The 16009-nt window shown below is 39.1% G+C and overlaps 1 protein-coding gene across 1 annotated transcript in view; it reads left to right on the plus strand.

Annotated features, from left to right (window-relative positions):
* VPS41 (VPS41 subunit of HOPS complex) overlaps positions 1 to 16009 on the plus strand; it is a 106999-nt gene that overhangs the window by 71272 nt on the left and 19718 nt on the right. Inside the window, exons 12-21 of the mRNA XM_009641558.2 lie at positions 2201 to 2330; positions 4032 to 4147; positions 5746 to 5802; positions 7291 to 7352; positions 8115 to 8196; positions 12364 to 12456; positions 12965 to 13092; positions 14017 to 14161; positions 15629 to 15670; positions 15797 to 15847. Of these exons, the coding sequence (XP_009639853.1) occupies positions 2201 to 2330; positions 4032 to 4147; positions 5746 to 5802; positions 7291 to 7352; positions 8115 to 8196; positions 12364 to 12456; positions 12965 to 13092; positions 14017 to 14161; positions 15629 to 15670; positions 15797 to 15847 (906 nt within the window). The remainder of the gene's footprint in view (positions 1 to 2200; positions 2331 to 4031; positions 4148 to 5745; positions 5803 to 7290; positions 7353 to 8114; positions 8197 to 12363; positions 12457 to 12964; positions 13093 to 14016; positions 14162 to 15628; positions 15671 to 15796; positions 15848 to 16009) is intronic.

A 16009-nucleotide genomic window follows, 5' to 3' on the forward strand; every position in this document is an offset into this window, starting at 1 on the left:
TAGTGAACAGAAACTTCTCTGACCTATAAAACAAGGTCAGTGGAGGTGATGTTGAAGACTGATGTACTTACCTTTCAGAAGTCCTGTCTGGGTTCCTTTGTTTTTTGCAGGAAGCAGAGAAGGGCTCTAGATAGTCTTTCTCATTTTAATTCCTCTCCCCCCCACCCTTCTCTCTCTCTTTCTGCTATTTCTGCACCAGATGAAATAAAGGATCTTTTATAGCCATAAGAGAGGCTTGCTGACACTGCATCTTAGAAGAAATGAGAGTAGTGAAGTTGATCAACTCAAGCAGTAGGAGTCACTGTGGCGGGGGTGGGATGCATGATTGCAAGCAAGTGGCATCATTGTCTCCCTTGCTTCCAAGACCTTTAGCTGTATACACCCAGATACATGTGTAGATAGGTAGAAATTAGAATTCTTGTCAGCCGTTTTTACTGTGCACGGGCGAGTGCTGTGTGTCTCTCCGACATTTATTTCATATTGCCAAATAAAAGACGAGGCAGTGGAGGAAATCCTTGAAGTTGCGGTGTGAGAATGGCAGATGCTCTTGATCATCTCTTTGATAGTACGTCTGCATTAGACAACCATCACCATAGTAACCTTAAGCAACTGGGTGCACAAGTTGCTAGGCAATGAAATGCTGTAGGTTCAAACAAATGCTCAAGCCTGCTGAAATCAATAGGGTTAGCTTCTAGCTCTGCTGCAGGATGTCAGATTATTATTTCTTTATTTATATTAAGGAGAAAAATAATGTCACAGCGGTGTTTCCCAAGAGAGCCACTACAGTAGTCCTCTAGTGCAGGAGAGTCGGTGAAAGAAAAGGAGGCAAACAAATGGGACAAGGAAGAGGGAGGAAAAGGTGGGTTGAGATGCTAGGGAACACGGAAATTGGGAAGCTACTGTTAATGAAGAAGTAGCATGGGAAAGGAGCTACTATAAAGGAGGTAGTGACTGATAAAGGTTCAAGTCATTCTAACTGCTTCAGGAAAGAAAGATGAAAAGAGAATCTCGGGTGATATAATGGCAATAGAACATAGGAAAGATTTTTTTTCATGTATTTGCTTTTAATTAGCCTTTTAAACAAACTTTGAATGCTGGACTTTGATAACTTCTCAGTCCTCTGGGAAACTCTAGCAAGGAAACCAAAGTGCTCTCCTCCCTGACACTGCGTCTGTGCCCTGGTGTGCTGGGAACCCCTCTGTTGGTGTCTTGGCTCCATGGAGCCCGAGCTGCCTGAGCTTGCAGCTCACTACAAATGCTGTTGGTTTGTGAGGAACACTGTTCTTCCTATGCTCGATTTCACAGCTTTCAAATGACAGCTTCCTACTTGTTACAAATTGGATCAGAATTGAACTCAGGGCTTGCTTTGATTTTTATTTTTTTTTTCTTTTCTTTTTTTTTTTTTTTTTTTTTCCTCCCCCACTGGCACTGGAACAGTTAAATTAAGAAAAGACCTGAGTGGTGCTGCTGCCAAATGGGTAGGCTAGAGCTGTGTAAATCCACTTTATATGTCTCACAGCTCTTTCGTTCTGTATTTTGTTATAATTCACAGCCAGAAGTAGAAAATAAGGGATTGTCTTTCACCTTGACTTAATTAGAAATACAGCTAGTTGAAGACAGCAGTTTCCCTTGGATAGAAGACTAGATAGAAGATAGATGCATGATTTTGTCTTACTGTAACCACCTACATTGCACTTGAAAGTTCATGTTACTTTAAGATAATCAGCCCAGCAAGAGTTTTATATTATTCTTGGATTAACTTGTTCTCTAATGCTGGTGAACACTTAAAAGTGCAAACTTTAACACCACCTAAAAAACCCCCAAGTTCATCTTGGTACCAGAATATCATTGATTCATAGAGCTCTGTCTTCAGGGCCTGAGCCCAGCTGAGAATGTGTCTTAAATCATTCTGATGCTTGTTGAATGCAGTAGTTGCTGATCACTTTGATAACCCTGAAAAATTCTGTGACCAAGAGCAGAAAAATAGTGGGCAAACGAAGGGGAAGGAGGCACGGGTGGGAATAACTTCGTGTTTCAGATGTGATTACAGCTACTCTGTGGAGCACAACCCAGTGCAACGTGCTGGGCCTTTGGGAATGTTTGCAGCTGTTGAATTTCAGCCTCATTTGTAGATGACCATCAGTTGGCATTGCTAAGTTAAATTGTGTAGGATGCAACTAAGATGTTTGCGTTTTTCTAGGAAGTGGAGTGTTGTGCGAGGCCTAGACTGGATATCGTACAACCCCTACCTGAGTCCTGTGAAGAGATCTCTTCTGATGCACTAACAGTACGAGGATTTCAGGAAAATGAATGTAGAGATTATCATTTAGGTAGGTGTTCTTAATACTGTTTTGTTTTATTTTCATAAATTGGTTAAAAAAGACTTGATTTGGGAGGACTCAGCCTCATTTTTCATTTTTATATCCTCTCCTTGAATAACTGTCTATAACTGCTTATGACATTGAAGTGTAAAGTGGAAATCCATAAGAACCAGTCCCATGAAAGAAAACAAATGTGCATATTTAAACATCAGGATTTGTAATGCCATCTATTAAGTCAGATGTATAGACAGAAGTGTAGATCTCATGTAATATCCAGTATCGTGGAAAGCAGTATCTTTGATGAAGATGTATTCAACATGTGATCCGTAGGAGCTACTGTGGGTGTTTGAACACAAGGGGCTTCAGGAATAATGAAATGAGTGATACGGTGTCTGGAAAAGCTGCTTTAGAGACAAAAAGGGAATAAATGTCACTGCAACAGTAAGATGCACCTGGATTAATTTAGAAGGGGCACACTGATATTTAGCTTCCCTGGAAACCTACCTTTACCAGAATGGTAAAACATAATGAATAGAAACTGGAGTTTGGCAAGTTCAGCCTAGAAGGTAGGTTTAATTATGTAACAGGCAGGAAGATTAAGCCCTGGCACAATAGATACCAGTCTTTCAAATAACATGGAATGGTTTTCTGATATATGTGTTGTAGTTCAGAAAGATGCATGGCAAAGCTGATGCAGAATTCCTTGGTGAAGATTATATGGCCTGTTTTATACAGAAACGTTCCTTCTGGCTTTTAAAATCTATGAATCTGATTTTTAAGCATCTTCTCTGGCAGCATGCTTCAAATCATAGGTTTGGCAGGCATCTTTGTGTACATCAATGCCCTTAAGCCACTAAAAATATAGTATTTCTCCTCCTGATCTCCAAAACATCTCTGCTGCTATCAATAGAATTGGGATTTCTTTATACCTGTCCCTAAGCAGAATATTGATGCCCACAGTGGTACTTTTATGCTTAATGAATATTCTAGTTAATCTGACAAGTCTAAATTTTTGGGATGGCTTTAAAACAAGCATTATATTATGAATTGCTTATCAGTTCAGGAGTATATTTGTATGCGTGTATAGATACAGATAAAGGATGGGGGATGGTTCCGTTTCCTGTACCTACAAAATATTGATAGTGTTTCTTCATGGGTTCTGTGGAAATAATAACTATTCTGAACAGTCATCTTCTGTGTTTGATTTTGCCTTTAAGTACATTTTTCTTTGAGCTTACTCAAAAATAAAGGCTTATGGTATAAGTAAATGCATTATACATATAACCTTAACTTATAGCATTGCAAATGCATTGCTGTAATGATGTGCTATGTCCCCAGGGGTTATGGCATCTATCATTTATGCTTTTGATGGCCTTGACCTTGATGGGGAGGATAAGTTTATTGCAGGCTATGTAGTGTAATAGTCCTCTAAAAGTATAATAATGTGTTCTAAACCATCATAAAGTTTACACATAGTGGATGAATCAGAATTTGCAATAAGCTCTAGTGGTTTTTTTTTGAAAGCTATTTTGCCATTTAAACCAGTTTTAATTTATTGGAGAATACAGCTTCCCAAACAAGCATGTTCTGCAGGAGTAGCCTTGCTGTCCTGCTTGCATCTTCTCTTTTTAAATTCCCCTCAAGGGTGTACTAAAAAGCAGGGCTTTACTTAAGGAAAATATAATAATAAAACTGTGTATGCATTTACAGAGTATTCGGAAGGTGAATCACTTTTTTATATCATCAGCCCAAGAGATGTGGTTGTGGCTAAAGAGCGGGACCAAGATGACCACATTGACTGGCTTCTTGAAAAGAAGAAATACGAAGTAATTTTTACGACATTCTTTCCTTCAGGCTTTCCTGGTTTGGAAATAGGGGTGGTATGATGACTTTGCTAGGTCATTTGGATTAGATAGTTTCTGTTCCTACAGTAACTGATTAAATGCTTGTAAGGGGTAGGAGTTGACTATACCTCTTTCCATCTCTCTGGAGAGTTAGTCTTCCTACTGAAACAACTCATCGGAAGTGCGCCCAAGTGAGGTAGCTGAATTAGATGCTGTGAATGCTGTTCTCAGCATCAGATATGAAATGTGTTAGCTGTCACTGAAAATTATTAAAGCTGGCTTTTGGTTTTAAAGCAGCAGAACAGTTACCTAATGAGCTACATGGCTATTTTTCTAGATCTATCCCAACTAAAGAGGGAAGGGAAGTGGTCTCAGTGGGCAATACTAGATTTTTCCCATTCTGTATCACTTCTGCTATAGAACGAAAAGGTTGTGCATTGCTCTGAGTTACTTACCTTCAGTGTTGAAGCTTTTAAAAGTAAAATAATATGGGCTCGAACTGTAGGTGTTGATGCTGAAAGTAGTGTTACACACAAAAAAGCAGAGCCAATATTAAAACCAAAAGATACATAGCTCCCTTGGAAGAAAGCAGCTCAGTATTTGGTTGCATAAATATTGGTGTGTTTAAGCATGTGTGTCTAAACACCTAAAACAGTAAGAATAAATTCTTACAGACAATATCAACATGCACCCCCTGTTCTGGATTCTGATGTCCTGCAGTTATTGGAATACTTGTTAAACCACAACAATGACTTAGAATACTTGTTACAATGCATAAAGTAACTTGGAAATTCTTATTTACGTGTTATTTGTTGGATGCCCATTATAGAGCAAAAATAATGTGGGAAAGCCATTCACCATGTATGCCTTTTGTTAATGCAATCATAATATTCCTCATGCAGATTTGTTTAAATCCTTGTGGATGCTTTTGCATCTGAATAGCAAACTCATATGATGAGTGCAGTTTTGCAGTTTATGTAAATCACAGCATTTGGTCCCTGAAGACTCCAGTAATTTGCAAGTGACAGCTGTGCATGTGCCTTTGTGAAAGCCATTCAAGGTAGTAGATAGCTTGTGTGTTATGATGTATGTTAAAGGTTTCATTTTGTTTGTAAAAGTGCCAGCTTTGTTTCTGTACATTTGAAAGAAGTAGAAGAATGGCAAATGACACTTAAATATAAATCAGTCTGACTGGATAAGACTTTTGGGCTGGGGAAGTGAAGGGTAGCCTTCACCCACCCCATTTCGTGATGATTTTTTTCTCAGGTTTGGTGGTGAAGGGTTCTCATTTGAAAATGATCCAATGCGATTGCATTGTCTGTTTCATCGTAATCTTGCGATTTGATCCTAATATAGTAATGTGGAGTGAACCCAGATGGAAACAAAAGTAGTTTTCTCTTTGGTTGACTGCTTTTGTTTGAGTATGAATTCAAAGCTGTTCATCCAACCATGGCATTAAAAATTCTAGTGCTTCAAACACCCTGCTCTGAAAAATAGTTGATTTATGCAGTTCTGGAGCTTTCTGTATTGGAAGCTTGTATATTTGACTAGTATCTCTGTTTTCTACTTTTTGAATATAGGAAGCTTTGATGGCAGCTGAGATAAGTCAGAAAACCATAAAAAAGCACAAGATTTTGGTAAGTCTCAAAACTTCTTTTCAAAACAAAATATCTAGTTTCTTTTAGAACACTGTGAGATGCTACAAATACATTCCAGTATTTGTCTGTATTGCACCAGACAATAGCTGTTAGGCATACTCCAACCAGCATTCGATTTGCTGGTTTCGGCTGCAGAACAGGAATGTTAGTGTGTGTGAAACACGAAAGGATCTGGATTTTATGAAGGTGCTATTGACATTAAAAAGAAAGGCATTGCACTCCTCTGATTGCTGATGTGGTTTTCTCTTTCCCCCTTTTACTTTTGTATTAAATTTGGTGTTGTTTCAAGTAACACACAGTATTACAATATTAGAGGTTGGGGGGGTGTGACACATTTCTCTGTAACTTTTACCTTGTACATGTGACAGGGTTTTGGCAGGAGTTTAAAAGGTGTGATTGTAAGACCTTTTAAATGTTATTGAAATTCAGGTGCAGTTTCACATCTAGCTCTCTCATGTTGCTTTGCAATTCTCATTATTTTACATAGTTAAGCTCCTTTTCTCCTGTATAGTTACTTCTCATGTTTATAGTCCCTTCACAGAGCAGCAAAGGGTATCAATGTTTAAGACAAAAAAAGAGGGGATAATGTTATAGCCACAAAAGCATTGCTAATTTTAGCTTTTTTTTTTTTTTTAAGTTGACCTCAGTGTGAACACATTGGTATTTCATTAAATGGAAGTTTGTATTTAAGTGCAAAGTGTTAGAAGATGTGTTTAATTTTTAGCCAGATTACTGCTATAACATGCACACTGTATATCAGTATGCCTTAAAAATTCTTTTCTTCTTGTGTAGTCCAGAAGCTGAATCAAGACCTAATGGCATGCCATTACCTATCACAGAGTTTGTATGATTTAGCTGCTCTGTGATCCGTGCAGAAAATACAAAGAATTCTTAAAGGAGGTCCTGGCAATACAATAAAGGGCTTGGCAGGGTAGTTTTTATCTTGGTTTGTAAAATTTTGCTCCACTAGGATGAAATTCAGTGTGGGTGTATACAAGCAGAGCTGTTGAGTGTTTGGTCTCTAATGCAACACCCATGGAATGTGTTGAGGGAAAAAATGTTGACATCAAGCTCTAAGTGAAGGATTAGTAGTACAGGGGTTTAAAACAACTCATGCTCTCACCGCCCAGCAGCAATCAGACCAATGATACCACACTCACACCAGCTGACAAGTCTGGTGGTCTTGAGGATTTTTTAGGATGCAGTAATGTTCATTTTTTCAGTGTCAATGTTGTTACAAGAATTATTTAAAAGAGCATCTTAATTTGAACTTGTGAGTGGTTTGGGCAAGTACTGTGTGTTGACTGGCCTGTGGGCCCTACATCGAAAGGAGAATTGGGAGTATTCAGTTAGGGCCTGGTGCTTGACCTTACAATGGTGCATACAGCTGGAATGATGGTTATTGTGGCAGTCAAGTATTTGACTTCCAAGCTTTTATAACTAATTCCTTACTTTTATTCCCTTTAGGACATTGGTTTAGCCTATATAAATCACCTAGTGGAGAAAGGAGAGTACGACCTGGCTGCTCGGTAACATATTAAAGATTTTCTTTGCTAGTTAAAGTGTATCTGTGTGAGGAAAAAGTGAAAGCAGATTATTGATTCTGAAGTATTTTGTGATGTTGATTTTTCTGTGTGTTCTGGAGTTTCTGAAGATTCAAAACATATATATGTGTTACTATGCCCTATATTTTCTTGCCTGTAGCAACCCAAAAGCTACTGTAATCTTTCTAAAGTTTAATTAGAATTGAGACGTGTATTTTTGAAAGTAAGCCTTGATTTTTTTCAGTCCCACTAGATTTTCAAAATTGAGGTTTACTTTGGATGTTGATAACCTTAAGTTTATTAGTGTGTCATTACATGTAAGACCATCAGAAAATAATTTGTCGTCACATAGGTGTAAACAAAAATGTCAAATTGGGCATCTAAAGTAACAATCAGAAATTACCGAAGACTTGTGTTTTGATGTATATGTATGTGTAAGCTTATCTTTTTAAGTGCTCAATTTTACTCAGCAGAGATTTTAAAATTTCACTCACAAAGCTAATATGGCCCTAATCAATAAGGGTGAATGCATAGTAAATAGTCAGGTCATCTTGGATGCAAAGAAATTGTGAGATCTGAAGGGAGGAGTACCTGGCATACTCTGCTTGAATCAATGCTTGCCAAAATATGTGACCTTTGAAAGGGTCTTGGTAGGGAGAAGAAAGGAGAAAGGAATCCTTGCCAGAATGCTGTCACATTTGTATTATTCTGTGTACCTACTTTTGTTTTCTTCTGTCTTCCTTACAGAAAGTGCCAGAAAATTCTTGGCAAAAACACAGAACTCTGGGAATTCGAAGTTTACAAGTTTAAAGAAATAGGTCAACTTAAGGTAAATTAATCTGTATCTCTGAACTCAAGTAATGGGCATGGTATATTTCCTGCATGTTTTGACCAAGTATCTAAAGGATCACATGTAATGGCACTAGTGTGGTAGCAGGATATAACCCTGCCTTTGGAATTCCTGCCCTAAATCTCTAGTTGTACAGCTGTCATTCAGATTGATGTGTGTAAAAGAGGGTTGGAGGCATAGCACATCCACGTGCTCAGCTACCTATTTTTAACTTGTTGACAGCCCTCAAGTAAAAGACCCACCCCCAAGGCCTTTACTTTCAAAGATGGTCGCATTTAAGTATATCCTTCCCATTTACTTTTCACTCCCTTCCAATATGTCCTGAAAAATCCTACCCCGACTCTTAAGGAAAACAGCCTCTGTGAGTGCCAGCCTTTCCTGAAAAATCTAAGTCCCTTGCAACAGAGCCACAGCTTTAAGTGTCAAAGAATAGTTAAATTGCAAAGTAACAGGGAAAACCTGCTCTGTGTGCTAGAAATGGTGGCGAGAAAGAGGAGCAGTCTGCCCTGTCTTGTGTTTTCCCTGGTCACAAGCCAGCTACCATAATGGTACACATTTAATCTGAGATTCTCAGTTAATAAATTGCCTGGGACATAAGGCTATAGCTCTGTCACTGCCAAACCAGTAGAAAACATTATGCACACTCCCTTTGGTAACACTTGTACGTTTATTTCTGAATTTTATGTCTTCCTATTCAAACTCAATGAGCCAAAAAGGACATATTATTAAGATCTCACAGCATGCAGTCCCTTGCTGGTTTTGAGCTGTTTAATTCTGTTCAAAGAGCGAAAGTGTTTCAGCACTACAATTTTCAGAAATGTCTGGCTTTTGTTTTAGAGCCACGCCAGTGGGAGAACAGCCTTGCCTTTTGTATGAGTTCTTAGTGTTTCGGTGCACTCTTTGCAACTTTGGAAGATGAAATCTCATGTTTCTGTCTCTATTTCAAACCAATAAAGGACCTGAGTGCAAGTACAGGTGAAATTTTGATACATTGCTTCTTAGTCCTTTTGGGTTTATTTTGGTTTTTGGATGCAAGTGTCTGGAATGGATGTTTTTCTTGTCTCCACTTATGTCATCCAGCAGACTGTAAAATATAAAAATATTTGCAGGTTTGCTGCAAAAACATCTCTGCTAAATTACTGCCTTTCTAAACAGTTGGTTGTTTTCAGCCCCTTGAAAGCAGACTTAGAAAAACATTAGATGCAGTCAGTTACATTATTCAGCTTCAAGCTGCAGTTCTAGAAGATTCCTTTCTTATTTCACTATTTCAATTGCATATAACTTTTCTCAAGTTCCTAAAGATACCTGAATATCATAAAGGGTGAACAAAGTTAAGCCAGATCTAAACTGAAGCAGTTCTTGAAATGGTTGGGGCCACTTGTATGCTATTTGGAATTTTTACCTATTTATCTAACCAGCAGGTATTAAACACGGTAGTGTAACTGGGCTATAATGGTTTAAGCCTTGATGAGGAGACTCTCTTTGAGATTTGGAGACAAAGTATATTTTGAAAGGGAATTTTCTTAAAGAATTTGCACTGCATATAAGCGGTTGCCTGAAATCTGACACTTCCAATATAACATGATTTTCCAATAACTAAGGTGGCAGTAAAACTAAAGGTTTAAATTTCCTTTCCTGTAGTGGGACTAATTAGCGATACCCCAGTGTCAAAGGCTGTGGCACATGTGAGTTGTTCATTTGCTTGTGGGTTTAGGGGGGATTGAGTGTTTTGTACTAAAAGGTCCTGTTTGGCTACCAGAGGCTGCATTTTGCTATCTTTGTCTCTTCTGTCTTTGCTTAATGTCCTCTAGAAAACCTTGTTATGGCAGCTTCAAGATTTTAGAACTTTGCAACAATCTGCTCCTTTCCTTCTCTAGCAGTGGTGACTTGATGGGATTACATGCTTGTGCTCAAGTTACTTCAGTGTAAAATCCAGGTTCTCAGTTCAAACAGCCAAGGAAGGTGGGTTTGGTGGAAGATGCCAAACTCTGCGAGTGCTGGCCGTTGTGGCATGAGGGATATGCTCCATTCTGTTGACTGTGCTGTGACAGCAGTGACTTTCAGCAGGGGTGCAGGATGATCCACTAGCAGTAGCAATGCTTTCAATGAGGCTAGAGGACACACAAAAGACTTCACCTGACTGTGGTGGGCATAGCATAGAGCAGCATTATCCAGACAGCCTCTTTCATCTCATAGGTACCCTCTGAGGAATAAATAATTGTGGTTTGGGCTTATTGATGAGATGCTTTAGGCTATCTCATGTCAACTTTTATATGGACTTACTTGTGTATAGCCCGTCCTTACACCTATTGATCAAAAGTCTGAAAGCAGGTCTTAAGAAGAAACAAAGGAAGAAAATATTTCTGTGAATAGTATCCTCTTTTTATTTAAATTCACTTTCACCACGTGGTTCCAGAATTGAAACAAAGGCATCCTGATTCTGGAGCTTTTCATCTGACCTTGCTTCATAACTACTGCTTAAAAATAAAATAGGAAGAGTTTGTAACCTCCAGGACAGGTCTTAGTTCACCTTTGTTTCTAAGCTTAAAAATAACTTGGATGCTTCTCAGTCTTTGCTGAGCATGGGGGCCCAACTGCAGGAGGTGTTTGAGCTTTTCCTTCAAAGCAGTGGGACTTGGGGCAGGAGAGATTTCTCTCCCGAGGCAGGCTGGCCTCCGTGCAACGAGGCAGCTGCACTGCTCCGCAGCTCGCTATGAGGCCGAACCACAGCCAAGAGTTGCAGCAAAGCCTATTGGACAAGGCTGTTCATGTAGGAGGTGGCAGGAAGGTAGAACATGGGTATGAAAACAGCCATTGAAGAATGTCCTCTGCCTTTGAGCCTCCAGCTGATGTCCAGCTTGCTTTCTTTATGGTCGGAAGAGGGCTTTTTGAGGGGGTCAGGAATATGATTCCCCAGGGCAGCTGGCAAGACTGTGCCCTGAGTTAGTTACTAAACTCTGTGACAGATGGTGGGAGCTGATGTTGGCAGAACGCTATGTTTCAGAGACTGGCTAAGCTCAAACAGCGTGGGGAGAGAAGAGGTCCCCTGTGAGCAATGAACTTTTAATTTTTGCACAGTCATTAACAATGTTTTTTTATTGGTCTTTTATTTTTGGCTCCTTTTTCACCTACGGATGGAAGACTTTAATGAAATATGTAACTTAGGCAATTGCTTTGATTTAAATACTAGGAGATGCTGTTTTGAATAGTCGTCGTTGTCTGTACAACTGCAAAAAAAGTGATGTAGTGAGATGTTATTTCTCCTGCTTTGTTCATGCAACTTCAGTAACAAAATGCTACTGTGCCGTGTGCCATTAGTGGGCAACAGGCAACACCTCTGAGTGTTTGGAGGAATTTCATCAGTGTTGGGCCTTCAGCTACAAACCCCAAAGTCCCAACGCAGCTTGCAGTGGTAGGGTTTATTTTGGCAGCAGTAATAACTTTGGCCTCTAGTTGCGTGGAATAATAGTGCTAATAAGATGCTGTGCTGAAATTCCAGGGTATGAGCTGATTCATTCTGGCAGGTTCTCATCTCCTGCCTGCCAGAATGCAGTTCTTTAACACCTCCTATAGAGCAACAGATCACACGCCTTCACCCTTTCCGTGGAGAGATGTATTCTCAAATTAATTTTCATTTGGGTATGTAAAAATAGCTGGCAAAGCAGAACTCTTCATAAAATGTAGTGACCTCACAGAAAGTCCTAAGTCAAAAGTACATGTTTTTCAGCTAATGAATGCTTACATCTGTTTACAAGATGTAAGACCAAGACTGGACAAAATGGATTTTGAAAACTTCCTTCTGAGGAGTCTTTTGTGGGTTTTATTTTCTAAATGACTAGCAATAAATATTCAGACTTCTATAAGTGCAATGGCTGATACTCCCATTCTGACTAGTATCTTACCACTGTCTTTCTAATGAAAATTCTTTTTAAATAAGTAATACAATTCCAATGTGTACACTCCTAAAGTAAATAACTTTAGGATACTTTTTACAAATATGAATATACAGCGCCTCCATTGTTTACCAAGAGTCATGTTTTGCACATAGCTTTGTTTTTTGTTTCATAATTCTTTTTTCTATCGTCAGTGTACCAGGGTGTTGCATGTCATTCCCCTTCTGACGCTTTGTTCTCTTTGTTGCTCTAGGCAATTAGTCGTTACTTGCCCAGACGGGATCCGGTCTTGAAACCTCTGATCTATGAAATGGTCCTGCATGAGTTTTTGGAGAGTGACTATGAGGTACCGCAGCCTGACATGTCCACGTGTAATAGCTATTGCCAGCAAAACACCCTCAGTAATGCAGAATTCTGATAGCAAATTCTCTGTTGTATTGTATTCAAACAGACTTTCAATGGACGATTTCATAATAATGAAAATATTAAAAAGATGAATTTTGGTTTAGATTTTAAAAGAACAGGTAAAATATTCTTCAGAGCATGCAAATACCATAAGATTGGTTACTTATTACAAATACTATTATTTTTAGTTTGTTTAATGTAGTACAAGTGTTTGAGGTGCTGCACAAAGCACACAGCACCTGAAAGAGACCCAACTTCATGAATCTTAATAAAATTGCCCTAAGAAGGAAAATCTGTGTTCTGCACTATGCACATCTGTGGGCATGTAAAAGTGGCTTAGAGGTGAAGCACAGCAGGTACCATCTGAGAGGCTTAGCTGAAGCTTTGATGTTTTGAAATGTTCCTTAGGCAGTTCTTTCTATTTCTGTTACAATCTTTTATACTTCTAGGGATTTGCAACCCTGATAAAAGAGTGGCCTGGAGATCTCTACAACAACACAATCATAGTTCAAGCTGTAGTGGATCACCTGAAGAAAGACCCACAGAACAGGACTTTGCTACAAACACTTGCAGAATTGTGAGTACAGTTTTAAATTCCTGTTACAAAAAGTAATCTTGAAATAGTATGCTATAGTTTATAAATATTTGCCTAACTCTCTTAACATAAACACCTGTTTTGCAGCAGTCTACAGAGTATCAGCTTTCTCTACTCACCACTCTGCTGATTGCACAGCTTAGCAGTTCTTTTCCCTTCTGTATAAAGTATATGCTGAGTATGAAAGCAAAGACTTCAGTATAAGATTGGATTTGCTACTCCTCTTTCCAAAGCAAATAGCTGACATTCCTCTTTATGCTGTCAGAGGAAGCCTCTTTTGTGAAGTGTGCATTTCAGAATTACCCACAGGAAAATAAAATCGTGGGGTTTTCCCCAGTATTTCAAAAGTAGTATATTTAGGTTTATTGTGTGCTGGAAATAAGTGACTGGAAAATGTGCCAAAACTGATCTGGTTCTAGGCTACATCATACAGAGATAAAGCTCTCTGGTTTTCTCAGCCTGATTCCTATGTTAAGTCCTTTTCATACTGCTTCTTTGAAGAAAGCAGAACTACTGTCTATTGCTATGTTACAGTCTGTCCCAAAGTTTTAAGAGAACAATGTTTTTTAGCTCTGAAGAGAGTTCCAGTTAGTTTTCACAAACAGAAAAGCAAGCATTTTGTGTGGCTTCCCCTGTGGTTTGAAAACGGGAAAATGAAAATGCAGAGAACCACAGGTCAGAACACAAATGTGGTGGCGGATATAAACAGAGTTGAAATTAATGTTGCCCAGTGTTTTATTTCCTTTTAACAAAAGTGAATCACAGCAACTGTTTAGATATTCATCAGATCAAGTAGCATTGTAACAAGCTATACGTCCTAGAGTATATTTATATTTTCCCCCTTAGGTAGTTTTCCTACACTTAAATACATATGATCACATGTATTATAACACTGTTTTTTATCAGGTATACTTATGACCAGCGCTATGGCAAAGCCCTAGAAATTTACCTAACTCTGAGGCATAAGGATGTCTTCCAGTTGATCCACAAGCACAATCTTTTCAGTTCTATCAGAGACAAAATTGTTCTGCTCATGGATTTTGATTCAGAGGTATGGCGATCTTAATGATTATATGTTCACTTTCCACTAGAGATATTTTAAGACGTAAAAATAAATGACTCTCAATCAGTCCCACCAGCTTATGGCCAAAGACATGTTTTCCCCAGCAGGAGGGGTGGATCCCATCAGGCCCCAGCGTACTTTCAGTATCTTTTCAGTAGCGCCAGCTGTGTCAGGACAAGGGGTAATGGTTTTAAACTAGAACAGGGTGGGTTTAGACTAGATATAAGGAAGAAATTCTTTACAATGAGGGTAGTGAAACACTGGAGCGGGTTGCCCAGAGAGGTAGTGGAGGCCCCATTCCTGGAAACATTCAAGACCAGGTTGGACGGGGCTCTGAGCAACCTGATTTAGTTAGTGGTGTCCCTGCTCACTGCAGGGGGTTGGACTAGATGACATCTAAAGGTCCCTTCCAACCCAAAACATTCTATGATTCTATGATACCTTGTCTCTCAAAGCCTCTTCCATGGTTTAAAAACACAAAAGTTTTGTCAGAGGTGCCAGTTCTGGAGCCCAGGTATTGATATCTTGGGCTTGCCTGTTTCTTCCAAAGCCACCCCCCATTACTAGGAGGATTGAGGAAAAAGCTACCTGTGCTCACAATTTTTTTTTTTTCGAAAGTTTGCAAGGTTATTAACCTAAATTCCAAAAATGAGAAGTATGTGTTTCGTGCTGAATTCAGTCTTCTTTCTCCCAGCTGGCTATAAAGCCTCAGCAAATGAGTATTGGTGTGATCCTTCCAGGGAAGCGAAGTAGATCTGCTCTTTCAGTGCAGTGGTTGTTTAAGCACTGGAGCTAAAACATGGATCCATCTGTACTGAAGATGATAATCTTTAATGTGCCTGTTCTAAACTACATGGGGGAAAAAAGTATAATTCTTTTTTTATTAAATAGAGTAAATCATATGAGGAATCTCTAGGTTTGTATTTTTTGAATGTGGAGCAAAATTTGCTCTTCTAAGAGGAAGCAGAACCAGAATCCTGGTGGCCACTCTGCTTACATGGCCTTGTATGCTTGTGTTATGGTATCGGTGTGCATAGACTTTGGAGGAATCCAGTTCTAAGGCAAGTTGAGTCCTGTGTCTCCTATACAGCCATCACCCTGCAGTTCCCTTTTGCAGTGGGACAAACAGTATTTCTACATCATTTGACGGTGGCCTTCTGTGACCCATGATTCGATGGGCATACTGAACCTGCAGTATAAATGCACAGTATTGATTGCTATTAATGTGGAAACTTAGGAGAAGTATTCTGGAAGAATACATGATGTGTTCTCCTGTAATGCTGTACTGTCAGGGAATGCTGATGTTATGCAAACTGCTCTCTGAATTACTGTTGCTGAAAAGAGTAGGTCTGCAATATCCATCTGATACCCATCAGTGAACAAGCCCAATGCTATATAGAGTGCGAGAAAATGTGTCAACCTGTTTCTTAACTGGGTTCTCTTTCTTTACTTCAGAAAGCAGTAGACATGCTTTTGGATAATGAAGATAAAATTGCCGTGAGTATAACAAGTTCATGGCATGGCACTCCAATGCTTGCTTTTATCACCCGACCTTTCAGTCCTGTAAATCTGACGTTCATCACAGGTTTGCTAATCTGTTGGGTTTTATTTGTTTTCTTTCAGATTGACAGAGTCGTTGAAGAATTGGAAAACAGGCCTGAGCTACAGCATGTGGTAAATATTCCTATATTCTTTTGGTTTCAAGTTGAGCTGAATAACTCTTTGCTGGGCATATCCTTTGCAGATGTGGTTGCCCTGTCAAAGTGCACTTGACACTAAAATGTCATAAATCATAAGAGCCAAAGTGGCTACTTTTACTAATCCTTTTTTTTTTTT

The sequence above is a fragment of the Egretta garzetta genome, unplaced genomic scaffold, assembly GCF_000687185.1.
Source record: "Egretta garzetta isolate BGI_Z169 unplaced genomic scaffold, ASM68718v1 scaffold127, whole genome shotgun sequence".
In the NCBI taxonomy this organism is placed as follows: Eukaryota; Metazoa; Chordata; class Aves; order Pelecaniformes; family Ardeidae; genus Egretta; species Egretta garzetta.